The following is a 19,016-nucleotide window of genomic DNA, read 5'->3' on the forward strand; positions in this document are numbered from 1 at the left end:
GTTGGCTAAATATAGCATGAGACAATTTGACGCGAAGTATACAGTATGACGTAGGTTTTTGTAAATGACAAATTTTCTAAGAAATATGTTTGTAATTTGCAGATCTATGTGGCAGCACTGAACAGAGAAAGCAATTATGGTCGATATTACAATAACAGAAAATTAAAACAAATCTTTTTTTAAATATTTATGGGACCAGTTTTCATCTAATAACCAGAGAATATCGCTAAGACATACACAAGATACACATTTTTCCTTTCTCTAAATGTCAATGCTAGGGATATAAAGTCGAAAATCGACATTTCATCTTTTTGTCAATAAAGGTCAAAAAGTCGATGTAGAAAATTCGTGTACAACAAAGACAAATTTTGAATAATTTTCAAAATTTTAATAATTTATCTTATCAAACAAGTCGAGTCATAAAGTCTAAAATATAAAAAGTCGACTATTCCAAATTAAATAATGATAGATCGGAAGGTAGACTTTTTTGATTCCAATTACAGTCCCTAGTCAAAATAACATTTTCTTATTCTAATACCATCGAAAACATTGAATATAATTGATATGGTTCTACAAACTTCGATACAGTAAACAAATTATATTATTCTTATCATCAATTCTGCTGTTACAATCTATGGACTGAAATCAACAGCTATTTCATTTGGGGAAATGAAAAAATAGTAAATAATATTTGTATTTAATACATGTTGGCAGATGAAAATTTTTTGTAGTGTATATATTTCGAAAAATTCAATGAAATAGAAGAGTATACGCGTTTCTATATTTTCGTATATTATAATTATAACGAATTTTTATATTTAAATTGCTACTGTTGTCATTTCTACTGAAAACAAAAAGGCCCAATTTCAACATTTTAGTGCTGCCACATACTTTTTTGTATTTTGAAAATGTACTGCAAATTCAATCGCGAGTGCAAGTACTAAAACCGACCTATCGACACTAAATAAATAGAGACCTTGTCACGTCAAATACAAATCGAAGTGACAGCAAACAAGAACATAAATGAATGCAAACAATTTACTACAAAAATCAATTACAACAAAAATATAAACAAAGCATGTGATAACCTGGTCGAGAAAATGATAAACGACACAAGCAAAGCACAAACAAATGCAAAAACGAATAGTAATACTACTAAGGCTCCTACCATGGCGGTTCCCGATTTGCAACAAGAGCCTCACTATCACAGCAATGATACCAAAGCAACAACGATGGCATTATCAATGGTAGTTGTGCAGCAGCAGCAACATCATCATCTTCATAGTGGTTATGAAGGTGTAGGTGGAGAAGAAAAACGACAATATTCCGACCAGAACCAGCGTTCAGTTAGTTTAGCTACAAACAAAACCGATGACAGAGTTTGTAAACAAACGTCAACGACGACGAAGATCAACGATGAGTTGTCCATATTATCGCCGACGACGCAACTGCTATACTCAACAAGTGGTTCGTCAACACATGTGTCAGCAACAACCAAAACAACTGAAGATTGTTTAGAAGCCGATGAGCGAAAGCCATCAACGACGACAAAAATGTTAGAATGTTCGTCAATGCCTATGGCATCGTTGCCTTCGTCGTTGTCCCCATCGTCACGTTTATTGTCGTCTGTGATAAATACAACAACAATGCCGATGTCGTCGACAGCATTAACGGTATTACAAAATAAAACGACAACGTTGACGCATAAAAACATAACAAATGTACCTAGCGAAGCCAGTTATCACAGAACTGTGGAAACGGAAACATCAACTGTAAATAGCCGCAAAGCAGACCAATGTGAACTACTGGAATTGAACATTGACAAAAAGTTCTTTAACCATACAAACAACCCAAAGCAAGATCACAAACAAACAGAAGTGAATACCACCTGTCAGATTCGAAGTTTAGCTGAACATAAAGCATTGTTGAAAAGAGAATTTTTCAAAGATTTTCCTAGCTCGCCATCTGTAACGGACTATTCATCAAGCCCCAGTGGAATATTACCGACGACAGCCAGTAAAATTCAATCAATAACACCACTAAGCAAACGCTTACTCAAAAAACATCACAATTTAAAATTAAAAATTCCTAGCCTTAAGGTGAATAAAAATCTGGTAAGCCAGGGGCAAACAACGAGTGAAACAATATCTGCAGCCACATCAGAAACCTTGACTCCAAACTTTTCCTCCAGACCAAAACAACCTTCATTGGTGGCTTTGCGCAAATTGGATTTGCAAAGAAAATTAGTGCGAATAAATTGTAGTGCCTTTCCTCGTCCAGATACGGAAACTATAACTAAAATATTTCCTGCTCCCCAATTCCCCAGTGTGAAAGAGTTAGCCAGACGTTTTGACCAGAATCCCAGTAAAATGATTGTACCCCAAACAAAAATCAACGGCACAGAATTGGATATGGCTTCCCTGAAACCAGATGTCTTGGATCAGCGTAACTCCCCATTGTCAGATGAAGGTTGTAATTTGGGCCAAAGTCCTTACAGCTCGGATGATGACGATAATGACTCCATACGAACCACCCACACAGCTATTGAAAGACTACCTGCCAAACGTAAGGATAAAGTTGCCCGTTCTGCCAGCAGTGATTCAGCCTTGGGTCTCGATGTCGATGAATCAATGGACACTACAGAAGGACAAGGCCCTTTGACACAGCAAAAGAGACGCATGACTTTAACGGTAACAGACTTGCCTTTGCGGCCAGCGCTTTTGCCTTTGGCCGAACCTACACTTCTACCCGATTCACCACCAGTAGATATTTTGACTAATATCAATGTGGGTCAAACACAAATACCATCCAAAGTTTTGCTAGAAGAAAGAGTAGTGGAAATTCCCGAAGATCCCCGCTCAGGAGGTAGTTCACGACGCGAATCCTCACAGTCTTGTGTCAGCGATTATCCTTCAGGAGATATGCAAGGCGTACGTTTTGTGCGTACACCCTCTGTTGTGGTGTCGGACTATTCCGATGATATTATGTGTGGTATTACTTTGGAAGAGATCGAATACTTTCGTGCCCAACGTATGCGCCGGAGACGTTCTTCTTTGGAAACCTCCGGCACCGAAAAAGATGCGCTCGACAATAACTCCGATGTAAGTGCCGCCTCTTCATGCAGTAATCTCTACTATTGTGGCTCCACGATATCCGCTCTAGACGGCGCCGAATGTCTTGTCAATGGCATGCGTATGCAATTGGAACGTAAGACCTCAGACTGCTCCACTTGCTCTGTGAGCGGAGATGAGGAATCAACATCGCATAGTTTCACCATACCAGAACAACCCGAAGACTGCCAGGATCTCTCTGATATGTTGGCCAATCAGCATTTATCCTGTAAACGTTCCAAAAAGGTAGGTGGTATATCAACGGGCTTGCTAACCGTAGACAATGTTAAGTTACCCTAAAGAAGGGAGGCCATAAAGATTCCTAGTCATTCTAGTTCCCTAAGTTTTATGAAATTTTTTGTTTGCCTACTGTAAGTTTTATTCTATAAAACTAAATCTCATTTAATTATAAACTATATATTTCACTACGTTTAAGATTCCCTTTTATTATAAGTTGTTCCCCTATCAGTAGATCTAGAACTACGAGTACCTCTATATAGTATTTTAGATATTATAACGATTAGTATAATTCTATTAAACCAAAATTGGAGGGTCCTATGCACATGACGAACTTTGTTGCAACATGGATACCTATGGTCTTTCATTTTCTATATATTTTGTAAATATCTTTACAACCCTCATCAAGTATCCTTATGGAAAGTATTATCTTCTACTATGTTATACAAAATTGTTGTATTTGTAAAAGGTTTATAATAAAAATGGAAAATATATACATATATTTTAAATCAACATCAATTTTGAAGAATTATTAAATGTTTTTGTTTTTATATATTTGCAAAGTCTGTTAATTTGTTTATTGTGTTGGTGTGGTTCTGGTGGTGGAGAGATGGCTTTAGATTTCACATGGGTTAAATGGTCAATACAAGGTCTGACATTGTATAGTTAGGAAAAGAAGAGTATTCGCTTGAAACTAAGCAGTTTTTGGTTGAGGATTTATAATAAGCGTTCTGCTCAAAAGCTTTAATACTAACCAAATATTAATCTTACGAGATTTACTTGTATCGCAAATTCAATTGATTTTGTTTGTCTACTCCGACATATATACTCTACTTCTTGTCGTTTGCATGACGTTAACTTCACCAGTTGCAGGTTTTGCATTTAGTATTAAGTAGAAGTCTTTTGCTCTGCCAATCAACATATGTATATATGTCAAGGTGGAGAGGGCTATGAGTAGAAATCGCTTTTCTGTCAATAGTTTTCCAAGACAAATGACAAAACATTTTAGAGACACATAGACGTGGACTTCATGATATTATTTTGGGGGGAGTGATTCAATTTGAAATGACAAAACAGTGTCTTAAGATGAGTACTATGTTCGGTTTCCACTCTTCTTGGTTACTTTTTTGAATCAATTAATTTCGAAATGGAAAATGTTGTGCAATCAATACGCTGACAATTTTACATCCATCCAGTTTTGAGAAGATTTTATACAAAAATAGCTTTCGCCTGTATGCAAGTGTTTAATGGAAAAGCCGAACATGGTATCCACCTATTACCTGTACGGGATTCGATGTGTTTGGACGTGTTCGAACCGGTACAAATTTGGCGTAGATCCAGGTGAGTATAAGCAAAGGAATAGTGGGAGTTTGGATAGACTGACATTTGAGCATGACATTTTGATTTTCAAAATTATTAGCCACGTTTATTTGTATAAAAATTCCAATATTTTACATAACTACGAAGTTTATAACATCATTATGCGAGTTTGATCTCAAACATATGCATTGTGTAAAATATTTCAATTTCGCACAGCAAACTACAATATATTTTTCACCAGAGTAGTAAATTGGTATCTCACTATAATATAAATTGTCAATTTCGCTTTGATATTGAATTATGTAGGGTGTAAATAATCTCTCCTGATCAGTCGTAATGGTTCTCAAAGTCCTTTCTAGAAGCATTGCGATATTAAAGTTTTGTTAGTTTGAATTTCTAATTGCGAATCATTGTGGGACCTTTTCGAGCTTTTTTGTTTCCTCATAGGTTCCACTTTTTCAGATCAATCATAAAGTTAGCTCTTATCCTTAAAATGTCTAATTAATTTGAATGCACTTAAATAGGAAAAATATAAATATCATATGGGGTAATCATTTAAACAGTGAAGATATACATTTAATAAATTAGTTTTATTAAGAAAATAAGCCATCAAATTCCACTTTGGCACCATGTTTATGCAACGATTCTATTGCGTCTTTAGTTATGAATAAACAAATACGTTGCATTTTTTTGTTGTGAAAATCTGTCAAAAGATTCCACGGCACTTTGTTATAATTTGATATCTCCCGCACATTTATCTTATCTGAATGAAGGCGTTTTACCCGTGCTCTTAGGTCGGGTTTCTTTCATTTTTTTTGTGATCCAAGCTAACCTTAATTAACTTTTGTGTGGTGGTTATTGTAGAATTTTATCTTCCATTTTATTATTATATTATCATGAAAAAGTTTATGAGAATTGTTTTATGGAATTCAAAAGCAAACAGGGGAAGATACGCCTACAGTGATTAACCTGGCACAATTTGTGATGTTTCTATTCAGAGGTTCTTTAGTGGTGCGTTACGAAAAAGGGTTGCGTTTTTGCAACATGTGGAAAGTTTGAACTCAGGGTGTATTCCTTGAATATATGTAAATTTTTTCTCTTAGTAAATTAGTAAAATCTCTTTATTGAATTAATGTCTAGTAAACTACTGCCCTAATGCTTACTTGGTTCATACATTGGGAACATGAAAAAAACTTTCTAAAAAATTAGACAAAATTTTAAATATTAAAATTTTTGTTTAACAGAAATAAGGGAATTTAGATTTAAAAATTTTGGCATTATTGGTTTTAGTTTTTCGACGTTTTTTACGAGACCGAAACGAGGAAATTATTAGAACTCTTTGCAATCACTCAATGCCCACGTGTGGCCTATTTGTGGATAATACTATTATTCGTACCCTTTGTCAAAAAAACATTCCCCCCAAAGCTGTGGGGGAAATAATCACGTTTTACACCATTTTTTGCAATTGACAAAGTATTTTTGAGTCATTGCAAAATAGATTTTGAATATTGAGAGTAAATACAGTCACAGTTTGTAATTTTTGTGGCGTCAACATTTGTATTTGTTTTTCAAATCTAATAAAAATATAAACATTCCAATTGAGTGTTTTCTCAAAGTAATTGAAAATTATTATGACGACATTACAAAAGGGTATGTCCACAAATTGGAAAATATTGAAATAAAAAAAGTTATACTTTGTAGTAGTATATTTTCTGGTATAGTCATGGCGTTATAGTTATTGTGACCGTGTGACTTAAAAATGATATCTTTACATGAAAGACAATTTTTAATGAAATTCTCTTTAAATTTGTTGCCTTTTTGCATTTTAACTACAAACAAAATTTGAGTCTGGAAATTTAAGGATTCGTTCCCTGCCAACATTTTTTGGATTTGACGGCGCTTCTGAGAATCCCCACCACGTCGAAAACCGTATACGGCGCAAAAGCGCCGTCACTATTGAGTAGTTGTACCACGCCAAGTTACTACAAAATAGTATCGCATGAGTGCAATTACTATGTGCCTTTCTAGATAAATTTAGAACGACGCCAATAAGAGCCCCTTCAAACTATAAAAAAAGTGAATTTTAAGATAGTTGTAAAAGAATCATTGTGGTCAAGTAAAACACGATTGTTTAGATGTTTATTAATTTGATTAAACATTTATAAATTCTTATAAATATAACATTTATACGACTATCACATTTAATATAATTTTTTGCATTAATAAAAGAATGATGTTGAGTTACAAGTAGCAAGTTACATGTTGCAGCGTCTATCAGCCAGTGTTTTTATTCTCGATGGAGGCAGCGTGTCTGGAAAAATATCTGAAAAACTATCACTCTATTCCATTTGGAAAGTCAAAAATTGTTCACCAATATACCTTTCACAATTTTAAGCGAAATAACCATATTTTCAGCACTTCATATTCGTTTTTATTTAAATAAATTATAATGGGCTAGTTGCGATTGGTGTTTCACAAAATATAAAATGGCTCTTGTAACAATAGTGATGGCAAAATAATTTCATGTACATTTCATACGTTTTGATACGCTTCCCCCATCACAGTTGGCGATTGTTGTAGTGTCTGTGGTAGCGATGAGGATGAAACGGAACTTTGAAATGCTGGCAGGGGTTAACACGTTTTTAAAGGACTTTCATAGCACATGAAGAAAAGAGCAGAAAAATCGAGCAAATTAAAATTTGCTTCCTAGTATCAAGTGCGCGAAACTCAAATTTAAAAGAGATTTGTGTCTTAAAAGTATCCCTACTTAAAGTTTCTTTGGCTCGAAATCAATACAAAAGTCATCAAGCTTGCTTTCAGTGTTTAGAGGGAGGTATAATAAATACTAGTTGCTAATAATAAAATTATATTAATTCTCATAAAAAATATCCAATTTCCATACACATGCCATAATTATTGTTTTATCGGCATTTTTATTAATTTAACACTTGTGTTCAGTGCAATACGTAATTGATCAACATGTGCCATTAACCTGAAGATAAATTCATTTGATTTATTCAAAGTGTATAAAAAACGCAAAGCTATGTTAATTTTACAAAATATAGCCAAGTCAAATGGCTACTTGAACGATTCAGTGTGAAAAATATTTTAACTAAAAATCGAAATAAATGTGTGCTTCATTTTTGCTTCTAAATGCCGGTAACCAACTGCGTCAAAGCTATGGGGTTTGACGTCAAATGTGAATCTCCAAAAAATGCTTTAACCAAAGCTTTGATATCCAATCCATCCAATCCATCCTAACCTAACCATAGCCACATATAAGTCTTGTTCATCCATATTTGCCAAATCACTCTCTGCTGAGTAACAGATGCTATAATGCCAATATTAATGGACAATTATCGGATGAATGGTAAAACATGTTCTGTTAGGTCAGCAAAGCAGTAGGCGCTCCGCCTAAAGTGCGGGCGATTTCATACGCAGGTGATACACTGAAAAAACTAATTACGTGGTTTTGCAGGTTAGTGTGTTAAACTTACAAACAGTAACTTCAAATTTCCCTACATCATCTAGAAATCTGTAATTATTATTTGTAACGGTATTAAGGTTTAAGTAGACAAAATACTGTATAATTAAATAACATATTCAATACAAAATGAATATTGTCAGGTATAGTGGCTCCTGTACAAGAGTAATTATTTCACAAAAATCTCCTAATCAATCACGTGAGTGAAGAACAATAATAATGACTTTATGCCACCTTACACTTACTAACTGTTGGGCAATTATATTGTTAATTCTTATGAAATCTGGTAGTTTTGATTTAAATGCCAGTTAACAACGACAAAAAATTTATTCCATAATCCCTCACTCTTTTGTGGGACCCTCATGTTAAAATACCGCGGTTATTGTGCTCTCTGTCGCTTACAAACTATAGCGATCGATACTTGGCTACAACACATCTATCATCTGACGTCAATAAAAACCATGAAACACAACAACTTTGTAATTGATTTTGTGTACAACCATATTTGGTGATATCTTTAGATAAATACAGTAGAGTAGGTCGGAAAAATATGATGATGGGCTTTGTCTAATGATAAAGAACATGGCACGAAAACAGGTACTTCTTGTGAATTTTTTTGACGGCGTTAATTTCCGATATCTCCGAATTTTATACAACGATCAGAGAATGAAGCCAACCCATTTTTGCCGGCGGCGGCTGACACTAATTTTTTGCCTCCGGCGGCGGCTTGACGGCTAAGCCGATATAAATTCGTCTATTCGGCGGACAATTAACAATTATAAAATCGATTTGAAGTAATCCGAATGGTAGGTAATGAGATTAGTTGTACAACCAAACTTTAAAAACTATTGTAGAAACTTGATACTGATGAATTTTGGGTGGAAAGTTAAACATTTTTACAAAAAATACAATAATTATTAACAATTTTTTCTGATTTAAATCAATATTTTTGATTACTTGGCGGCTAATTATAAGTCGAGTTGAGTCGATATATTCGGCGGCGGCTTCGATTGGAAAAAACTGGTCGGCGGCGGCTAAAATTGGCGGCGCGACTGGGCGGCTTCATTCTCTGATAACGATCTCTACAATGATTTAGGGTTTTAAGCAACATTAAATTATTGCTGTAGCCATACCCAAACGAAATTTACATTTATTTCTAAAAAATTCGCAGATTGAACACACTAAAATTTCATTGAAACACTGAATCTTTGGACAGATATTAAAACGCTTTAAATATAGGCTAAGACTTATTTTGAGAATTCCACATACATTTTTTTAACTAAGAAAAAGTTTTTTTTTTTTTTAATTTGAGGTATCTGTTATAATTTGTATATTTAAATTGGCATCTATTTGTATGTGCATAGTTTTGTTAATATATATCGCAATGATAGAATGAAAATTCGATAAATGAGATCTGTGTAATAATTTTCATTTTCAAGTGCTCCTGCACTACTACGGAAAGGACCACTGACAGCGTAGTGCGATAATTCTGTATATAGGAAAACTTCGTTCAAAAAAAAAAAAACTTTTGTTGCGATCGTTGGATCCTTTCTTTCTTTAAACGCTGTATAAAGCTTAGAGTTCATATTAAAACGAGTTTCGCATTTAGTTAAATTTTTCATCAAAAATATCAAACGTTTGTTTTTAAGAAATCCGTTTCGTACAAACATTAAATATGGAATCGACCACTCCCCCTCAAGAAATCCCTCACCTGAAATGTCACAATGAATTTAATCACCCTGCTAAGTATATCATATAAACAACATAAACATAGAAACCAGAATAAAATTAACTATGAGCAGTAAAGTTAACAAAAAGCAATGTCTAAAATTAGATACCCTCATATAATCAGTATATCAGGAGTAATAGAACCATTGCGTCCAATGCTATTACGAATATTTGAACATCAACGAACAGTGAGTGAGTTGGTGCGTCAGTCAATCACTTAGCCATAACTCAATAAAATTGTTTCCACAATATTTGATTTGATAAACAATCATCGATCATTATCAGTAAGTGAAGCTAGACGTCAATTGAGTATTCAGTGTGAAGAAATGTGTTGGGATCTTGATGAAATATGAGCACAGAATCGATGACTGATAAAATGGAAGCGATCACGGTTAACTCGTATGATATGTTCCAGAAGAATTTCATGTAGTTGACTTAACCTTACCTTAGTTATACCATTCCATGTACATTTGATCTCTGTGCACTTTGGTTCGTTGTTGGGGTGGCAAAATGTTTTAGATTTAGATATTCGGTTGGTTGTAATACCAGATTAGATTAATTGTAACAATTCTATGAGGAGGCAAAGCATGACGTGCAGGAAGGCAGGCACCCAAATGCTGCCACGGTAATGCGCTGATGTTGTAGGACCAAAAATTTGTTTGTTTGCTTTATTTTATTGACTTCATTGACGTCAGACGCTTTTGTCATGTTGACTTTTTTATGATGCACTTTATTATGAATGACAATTACTTTCGCATTTGTCGTATCATTTGCTTGAGTGTCTTTGTTCCTATTGAAAATACGCTCCAACTTATGATGGCCAATTGGGCAGACAGATTGTCGGACGTCAGAATGAACGAAAAATACTATTGAGGTGGTGGTGAATAGTTGGCATTTGATTGGTTAGGCTTTGGGGTATCATACAGCTGTAAATTGTGAGACCGATCATTCGACATTGATGCCAGTAACGGACTTGTCATTGACATTGACAATAGTTTTGTGTTATTCGCAATAATTCTATAGAATGTTCGTTGGAGAGATGTAAATGGCTTTCTACGCATGTCCGTAAAAATAAATTAAACAAAACAATCATTTATTGGCAATATTCATTTTATAAAGCGATTAAATGAATGTTAATAAAAGGAAACAAATTGCGAACGTTTTGAGACGATAATAAAAATAATGTTTTTCGTTTCTTCTGAAACTAAATTTTTTGCCAATGAAATTCTGAGACGTATCGGAGACCACAAAGCGCTTAATCATGTCCATTAGCAACTATGATAAATGTAATAACAGGAAGAAAAACATACAAAAACAGTGGAAAATTCGAAAAATAATAAATCCGATTTTTGAGTAATTTTTCGACATCAAGTTTCTTTAGTCTCGTTTTCGTTATATATAATCATTAACTATCAAAGTCAATTAATGGACATTTTGATCCCTACCTAAAACAACTTGGAACCTAAGATTTTGGATTCCGAGCCAAAGATATGGCTTTAAAACTACCCAACTTTAAATCTAAGTTTCTAAAATAAGAATTAGGATACAAATCTCTTTTATTTAAATTTTATAAAAATTTCATAAATTTAAAAAAAAAAATTATTTCTCAATATTACGTAAAACTGAAAAATATCCTAAAGTTGATGTTGGATAATTAGGACAACAGCTTTTCAGAGTAAAAAATACTTTCCCCTAAATTTTCACAAAAATTTATTGACAACCTATTGAAGGAACTCACATAGTAAAAATAGGGTTTCTTTAACCTTTTGCATATGGGGCTCATCACTAGCATGTGTGGTTTGGAGAAGTACACTCAAAAAAAAAAAAAGTTTACTTGGATCCAAAGATTTTGACCTTCCTTTAAGGATTTTGGTATTGATTCCGAGCCAAAGATGGGGCTTCTTTAAAATAAAGACATTTTTTAGCGACCTATCTGGCTTTAAATCTAGGACCAATAAAATTAAAATTAGGATACGGATCTCATTTATCAAATTTTCATTCCCTTTTCGCGGTTTATTAATAAAGGCACTCACGTACAAACAAATGTCAGTTTAAAAATCTAAAATATAACGGATATTTCAAAGTAAAAAACGTTTTCTTAATTCCAAAAAAAAAAAAAAAAACTTTAAACCAAAGACGCTAAATCCTCAAAATAAGTCTCAGCCTATATTTGAAGCGTTTTTATCTTAAATCTAAAGTTTCAATATCTCAGTTAATTTAAGGACAATTTCTTTAAATCAAAAATGTGTTTCTTTACTTTAAGTAAAATTAGCCTTAGTTCAAAGACATGTGACTTTAACGGAGGGACGCAAATTTACAAAATTTGTGTCCTAAATTTAATGAAAAAAAAAAATTTGAAGCAAAGATTATAAACTTTATTTTTATTAAAATTTCATTATTTTAAAGAAATTTGTCGAAATCTTTAATATCACGTAAATATTTTTTTCAGTGTAGAGCTATCACGCCGATCAAATTCATAATTTTGCTTGGATCCACAGATTTTGAATGTTGTTCTCTAAATTATTGACAGTTTTTCATTGACGTTCGCCTTAATTGGAAAAGTTCAAATTAAAAAACTTACAAATTGAAGTTCGATTAGTGCGCCATATATTTGCAGACAGATAAAACCTTCCGTTTGCATAGACATTTTATATTTAAACGATCTTTAAATTCTTTTCTAGAATATGTTATAAATGTTTTTTTTTATTATATTCGACTTTATATATTTAGACTTTTTCAATTAACCCTTTCACTTCCGAAATAAACCTTAAGTCTTACAAACTTTAATTTTTCTTCGTGTTTTATTTGTATTAATTTTTTAAAATACAAAACTGCATCCGAAATAATATCACGTATAGTTTTTGTATGAATGTCCATTTAAAATGGTCTCAAAATTGTGTATTTTTCGTATATTGTTAAAAATTTTTATAAAAATACCTTTTAGTGTTCACAAGTATGACAAATAGTTATAGCTTATTACGACTAAAGCCTTAAAAGCCATCGAGAAATAAATCGAATCTTAGTGGGCATCGGTAGTAAAAGGGTTTATAATTGTTGATAAATAAGATCAGACTTCGAGCTCGTTATTATCAACAATTATAAAATAGAAAAGTTTTCTGAAATATATAAATATACTATTAGGTGTACAAATATTATTTTTCACCAGAAAACTTCCATGTCCGAAGAAACATTCCCCACTTAATCAGAAGTTCTTCCTACTCTCAGTTTACTCATGGCATTATTGTGTTTGTCATTATGTGAATAAAAAATCTATTTTACTTTTGAATTTTTCTTCTGGCGCGTGATCTCAGACTTACGTCTGCTTGATGAGATTTACGTTCGTTCTTAAGTCGCACCGTCAGTACGTCTACACCACTTTGTTTAGCAATCTTACGTTAATTGTCTTGCGTTGACGAAATTTATACGTTGACTGGCTGGCAGGCTTCATTGATAAGATTCTGAATCTGTTGGTTTTGGCTTTTTCTCGTTTCATGAAGATTAATTTGATAATACGAACTATAATTTTTAAGAGGGCGATTGTTGTTATTATTTCCTTTGTTTTGTGGACGCGCCTTTTTTGTGCTTGGCAATATTTAGTGGATAAAACCAAAAAAAAAAAAAACTTTCCAAGAGGCTACATTGACGTCATAGCAAATCGAATACTAATGTGGGATTTCGTTGTGGCTACAGATTCGTCATTTTAGGAAGACATATGTTCATGGAAATACAACATGTCTTTAAACAGGTAAACTTCAGAGAGACAATATCATGCGAAATTATCCAGGTCGGATGTGATTTTTTGAACAAAGGATTAATCTGAGTCAGAAATTTTAAGAAAAAAACCAAAAATACTGTGCCATCACAAAATCATTAAATAACCTGTGGTAAATATTTTTTAACACAAGTAACTATATTTATGGGCTATAGATATTTGCTTGGTAAAAGTATTTACTTTAAATTTGTTGCATTTAATTTACTTAATTTCGACTTAAATATATTTCGGCCTACAACAAAAGGATACTACTTAAATAATAAAATGTGAAAATTAAAAGGATACCGTTTTAACACACGGTCTCAATAGTAACGAGTCCATTGTCGCCATTCGATATTTTGTTTTGTTTTTTTTTTTTTTATGAGTCGTTAATGCCCCCATTAATGTAATATCTACACAATAGGGGTACGAACTAATCATAGGCAAAGCTGTGTGTACAAAATTCATGGTCGATTTTAAAGAGGGATAGTGTTAGTTCGCGGATAAATTCCACATTTATCTCAATGGTTTCGAGAAATATATGTAGATTAAATAAAATGTATTTTGGTATTTGTACTAGAGGTGTGCACGTGAGTAGTATTTTACTCACGCTCACGCACACTCACGATGGAAAAATCTTACTCACGCACGATATTGTTTGGTAGGACTCACGCACACTCACGAAAAGAAAATGTGTACTCACGCACACTCACGCACGAAAATGTCGTGACTCACGAAAATACCGTGACTCACGAAAAATATCGTGACTCACGAAAAATGTCGTGACTCACGAACAATTTTTTGAGTAATTTACCTTAGCGACGTGTCTGAAAACACGAGCATTATTAAAATCGAGAGCGTTATTACACTCTTAACATCCCAGGTGTCACTAAAATTGTAGATGAATTTAAGTCTTAAGCGTTTTATGTCGGTGAGCGGGATTATTTTCGTGAGCGCAAATCTTTACTCACGCACACTCACGAAGATAATATTTTCGTGACTCACGCTCACGCACGACATTTTGGTATGTTAATCACGCTCACGCACACTCACGCCGTTGCCATGAGCGTGACTCACGACTCACGCGTGAGTCACGAAAATTTTCGTGAGTCACGACAATTTCGTGTCACGTGCACACCTCTAATTTGTACAGTGTATTATCTAGCACAACTTGCTGTGCCTGTTTCATGTTTTTTATCTTCATTTTTATTCAATTCCATTCGTCTTTGTTCATATTTAAGTAGAAGTAAAAAATCTGAATACACATAATTAGTTGCTTCAATTAAATAGTTAAAATGAACTAAAATTTGAAACGAAATATAATTGTTTTCTTTTCCTCGAAAAGTTCCTTAAAATTTTTTTGTTTTTCTGGTTGTTTTAATTTTGAATTTGGTACACTCTTTGGCTATTCATTGACCATTTCTGGGCTATCACTTAGTGTGTTTCTGAACAGGAAATTTGAGGAGCAAATTTGGAAAGTAATTAATTAAAATTTTTAAATAGCAATATACAATAGTTTATATCGTAACAAGTAGAGATATGAGAATTTGCATATTTTCAATTTATGTAGGCACATCTTTTAGTCAACTTAGCGTCTTTGTAAGAAGTATAGATACGAAGATATCTATTTTCCCTATGTGTATTGCGAGTTATTCATTTGACAAAACATATTTCCCAAAGTTGTTTGAATTAGCAAAGAAAAAAACGAGATAACTATTTGAATCCCTTAAACAATTCCCTAACCCATTTGAAAATAGCTTATATATTGTTTTGTCACAGTCACGAAAGTTTTAGGAAATATAAACTATTTTGTGAGAAATTCGAATTTAGTAAAATGTGGAGCTTATTTTTTCTAAATTTCTTTGGTCCATATAATAAATGTAACACAAAAAAGATTCTCATATTTTAACTACAAAATAATTTTCGTGAACTTGGAGATTTTCATTGTTTTTGAGTGTATATTCAACAGATAACGATGGTAACGTTTCTCATTCAAACGTTGTTAATCTTAGAGCACCTTGATTACCCCTAATATGAAAAAATGTGTGCGATATTACAATACAAAATTTTAATGGTTGATAATTTTTTCTGTTTTTTTTTTTTTGAGAACAATGAATGGTAAAGTGTTGACAAATTTTCATTAATTTAAGGCATTTTTGCCTAATTGACTCTAATTTTTTGAAATTAACTAAATAACTGATTGTGATTTTGTATCACTGTCTTTGATTTTATTGTAATTCCCATTATAAATCATATACATACATACATTTCAACATAAGTACAAAAGTTTTTGTAAGTCATATTCTATTTGATAAGATCTTATCAAATAGAATTTCCTATCGATAGGGAAGAATATTATGTATATTATTTACGTGTAGATTTGTACTATTAATAAAGGGTGATTCTTTTGAGGTTAGGATTTTCATGCATTAGTATTTGACAGATCACGTGGGATTTCAGACATGGTGTCAAAGAGAAAGATGCTCAGTATGCTTTGACATTTCATCATGAATAGACTTACGATCTGCCACAACGTCGAATTTTCAGTGAATTGGCCCTAGAAAAGTTGGCAGAAAATCCGCTTTTTTATCGACAAATTTTGTTCAGCGATGAGGCTCATTTCTGGTTGAATGGCTACGTAAATAAGCAAAATTGCCGCATTTGGAGTGAAGAGCAACCAGAAGCCGTTCAAGAACTGCCCATGCATCCCGAAAAATGCACTGTTTGGTGTGGTTTGTACGCTGGTGGAATCATTGGACCGTATTTTTTCAAAGATGCTGTTGGACGCAACGTTACGGTGAATGGCGATCGCTATCGTTCGATGCTAACAAACTTTTTGTTGCCAAAAATGGAAGAACTGAACTTGGTTGACATGTGGTTTCAACAAGATGGCGCTACATGCCACACAGCTCGCGATTCTATGGCCATTTTGAGGGAAAACTTCGGAGAACCATTCATCTCAAGAAATGGACCGGTAAGTTGGCCACCAAGATCATGCGATTTGACGCCTTTAGACTATTTTTTGTGGGGCTACGTCAAGTCTAAAGTCTACAGAAATAAGCCAGCAACTATTCCAGCTTTGGAAGACAACATTTCCGAAGAAATTCGGGCTATTCCGGCCGAAATGCTCGAAAAAGTTGCCCAAAATTGGACTTTCCGAATGGACCACCTAAGACGCAGCCGCGGTCAACATTTAAATGAAATTATCTTCAAAAAGTAAATGTCATGGACCAATCTAACGTTTCAAATAAAGAACCGATGAGATTTTGCAAATTTTATGCGTTTTTTTTTTTAAAAAAGTTATCAAGCTCTTAACAAATCACCCTTTATATGCATGTACATGGTGACTAACCACAATTTGGTCCATACTGTGGATGGATTTGAAGTATACTTTTAGGCATATTCTAAAAATGAGTTTTAGGCATTCTGCATGTTCATCATAGCGTAAATGTACATTGGAAAATGTCTTCGAGTTCTTATAATTTTGTAATTTTATTTAAAATAACGTAGAAATCCTTAGTCCTGACTTGCATATGGTACATATCAAAGTATAGAATACTGAGCATAATAAATAAAATGATGTACTGTACACTATCGTCTACAAGAATATATGTTGGTAGACTAAGAAGCATCTCCTGATTCCGTCCGGTCGTTCGTCCATCTATTTGTTCTTAGTGAGAGATGTATAATGTAGCAATATTCGTTTATATTTTAGCAGGCTACATAAAGCAAATTTGGAAAATTTACAGTTTTGTTATAGACTGTCATAAACTAGGCTATGCCACATTTAGGTTTTTTTCTTATTCGTTATAGTTAATTTTCTTCCTGCTCAAATGATGTGTGCCAAAATTCATTCAAACGGTTTTTAACGCGTGAAGGCAAACTTAATGTAAAAAAGTTTTGATATACTCGAACAAATAACAAATGAAAAATATATAATATAGTTTCGTTAATTTTATTTTTATGACCACCAAAGAAGTAAAACTATCCAACCTACACTTGCAGTAGTTACTTCCCTAACAAGCAATATATCATTCTGAATCATTAGTTTCCTACAATGCCCCATAAAATTCATACATAGGCTTCCTCCGCAATCGATGATCAACGTCTACGAACTCTTATAGAGATTTCCCCATACTTTGTTTGCAGATTTCGATGGCTGATAAAAGAAATTTAAACTCAAGTAGCAAATTTCTAAATTTATCTCCATATCAATTTCTGCATTGGATGCAATTGGATTTATCGCCAGAACTAATTTGCATATTCAAGTTGGTAGGATAAGAAGGTAGATAAAAATGCCAAGTGAATTGTCCAGCTGTATGGCTAACTGGGCTGGAGTAATAATGTATGACAAATTTAACGAATTTTCATGTTACGGAAAATAACATGAAAAGCGGCAGAGACCATCATTAATTAGAGGAAAAACAGGGCGACACAAAGTACTCAATGTCAATGGAACCACAAAAAGGATTGGAGAAAGGGAGGGGACAAACATCTTAAATCGTCAGTAACAACAGGCGGCGGACACAAGACAAACAACGACGACAACATGCCCAACCACATCAATATCATCGACGACAACTTGGACAAAAGCGACAGCAACAGAAACATGCTGAACACCGCAATGCCAAAACATCGAACGAACACCTTTGGTGCACATGTTTGAAATCATGTTCTAATTAGAGGAAATCCTCATATACCAACAACCAACAACATGGACTTAAGATGACAAGATCGATCGTATAGCACCAGCACCTTGGGGCTTATCCCGAAATCATCCGAAAAAAATAGAAATGTTATGGCACACACCAATAATAGCAACATCAAATCCATTGTAACACCATGTTGAACAATGCCAAAAACATGAAAAAATTTCTAGACGACAACAGATTTTTAACTCAGGCGGAAATAGAAGAAGAACTTAAGGCGACATTAAAAAAAAGCAGGAGCAAACATGTTTTCTCTCACAGAGGTATGAGCAAACCAATGAAACTTTTGCAAACATTTATATTTGGATGTATGTTATAGCTGGCAATTTGATTTAAATTTCCATTATTTCATTTAATTTCATTTCATTTTATTGAGTACCTACACAACAAGATTAAAATCTTATAATTACAGTGCAGGATTATAAATGTTAGTTCCAGATAATATCCTCATGGTCTTTGGTTCTGAATGAATACCCTTTATAGCCGTTTTAAAATCCGAGTTTTGCGTACTTGACTCTAGGAAAAAAAAATAATTCTAACGTTTTTTCAGCATTTTGTTCATGTGCTCTCAAAGGACAAGAAAAAATCTTTATGCGTTTTTTATGCTAAGAAAAATTCGCATTCGCATTTTAAGAAGATTTTTGCTGCTGCCACTTATACTATATTGTTATTTTATG

General features: G+C 33.5%; 2 protein-coding genes and 1 long non-coding RNA gene across 3 annotated transcripts in view; 2 read left to right on the top strand and 1 right to left on the bottom strand.

Moving 5' to 3' along the window:
- The first annotated feature begins 825 nt into the window (after positions 1–825).
- LOC142229474 (uncharacterized) lies at positions 826–3,860 on the top strand. Its single transcript, XM_075300033.1, has one exon. It carries the CDS (start codon positions 1,101–1,103, stop codon positions 3,408–3,410), a length of 2,310 nt encoding a protein of 769 aa, XP_075156148.1. The 5' UTR covers positions 826–1,100; the 3' UTR covers positions 3,411–3,860.
- Positions 3,861–6,759: 2,899 nt separating this feature from the next.
- On the bottom strand, positions 6,760–8,471 carry LOC142229477 (uncharacterized). The gene is made up of 2 exons (XR_012720411.1): positions 7,047–8,471; positions 6,760–6,978 (listed from the first exon to the last, which is right to left on the bottom strand). It is a non-coding gene; the product is annotated as an uncharacterized LOC142229477 (long non-coding RNA).
- A 5,028-nt stretch (positions 8,472–13,499) lies between these two features.
- Positions 13,500–19,016, top strand: part of LOC142229476 (inositol-trisphosphate 3-kinase B-like) — an 83,660-nt gene continuing 78,143 nt past the window's right edge. Inside the window, exon 1 of the mRNA XM_075300038.1 lies at positions 13,500–13,624. Within this exon, the coding sequence (XP_075156153.1) occupies positions 13,592–13,624 (33 nt within the window). The 5' untranslated portion in view covers positions 13,500–13,591. The remainder of the gene's footprint in view (positions 13,625–19,016) is intronic.

This window comes from Haematobia irritans, chromosome 3 (genome assembly GCF_050003625.1).
Source record: "Haematobia irritans isolate KBUSLIRL chromosome 3, ASM5000362v1, whole genome shotgun sequence".
Taxonomy (NCBI): Eukaryota; Metazoa; Arthropoda; class Insecta; order Diptera; family Muscidae; genus Haematobia; species Haematobia irritans.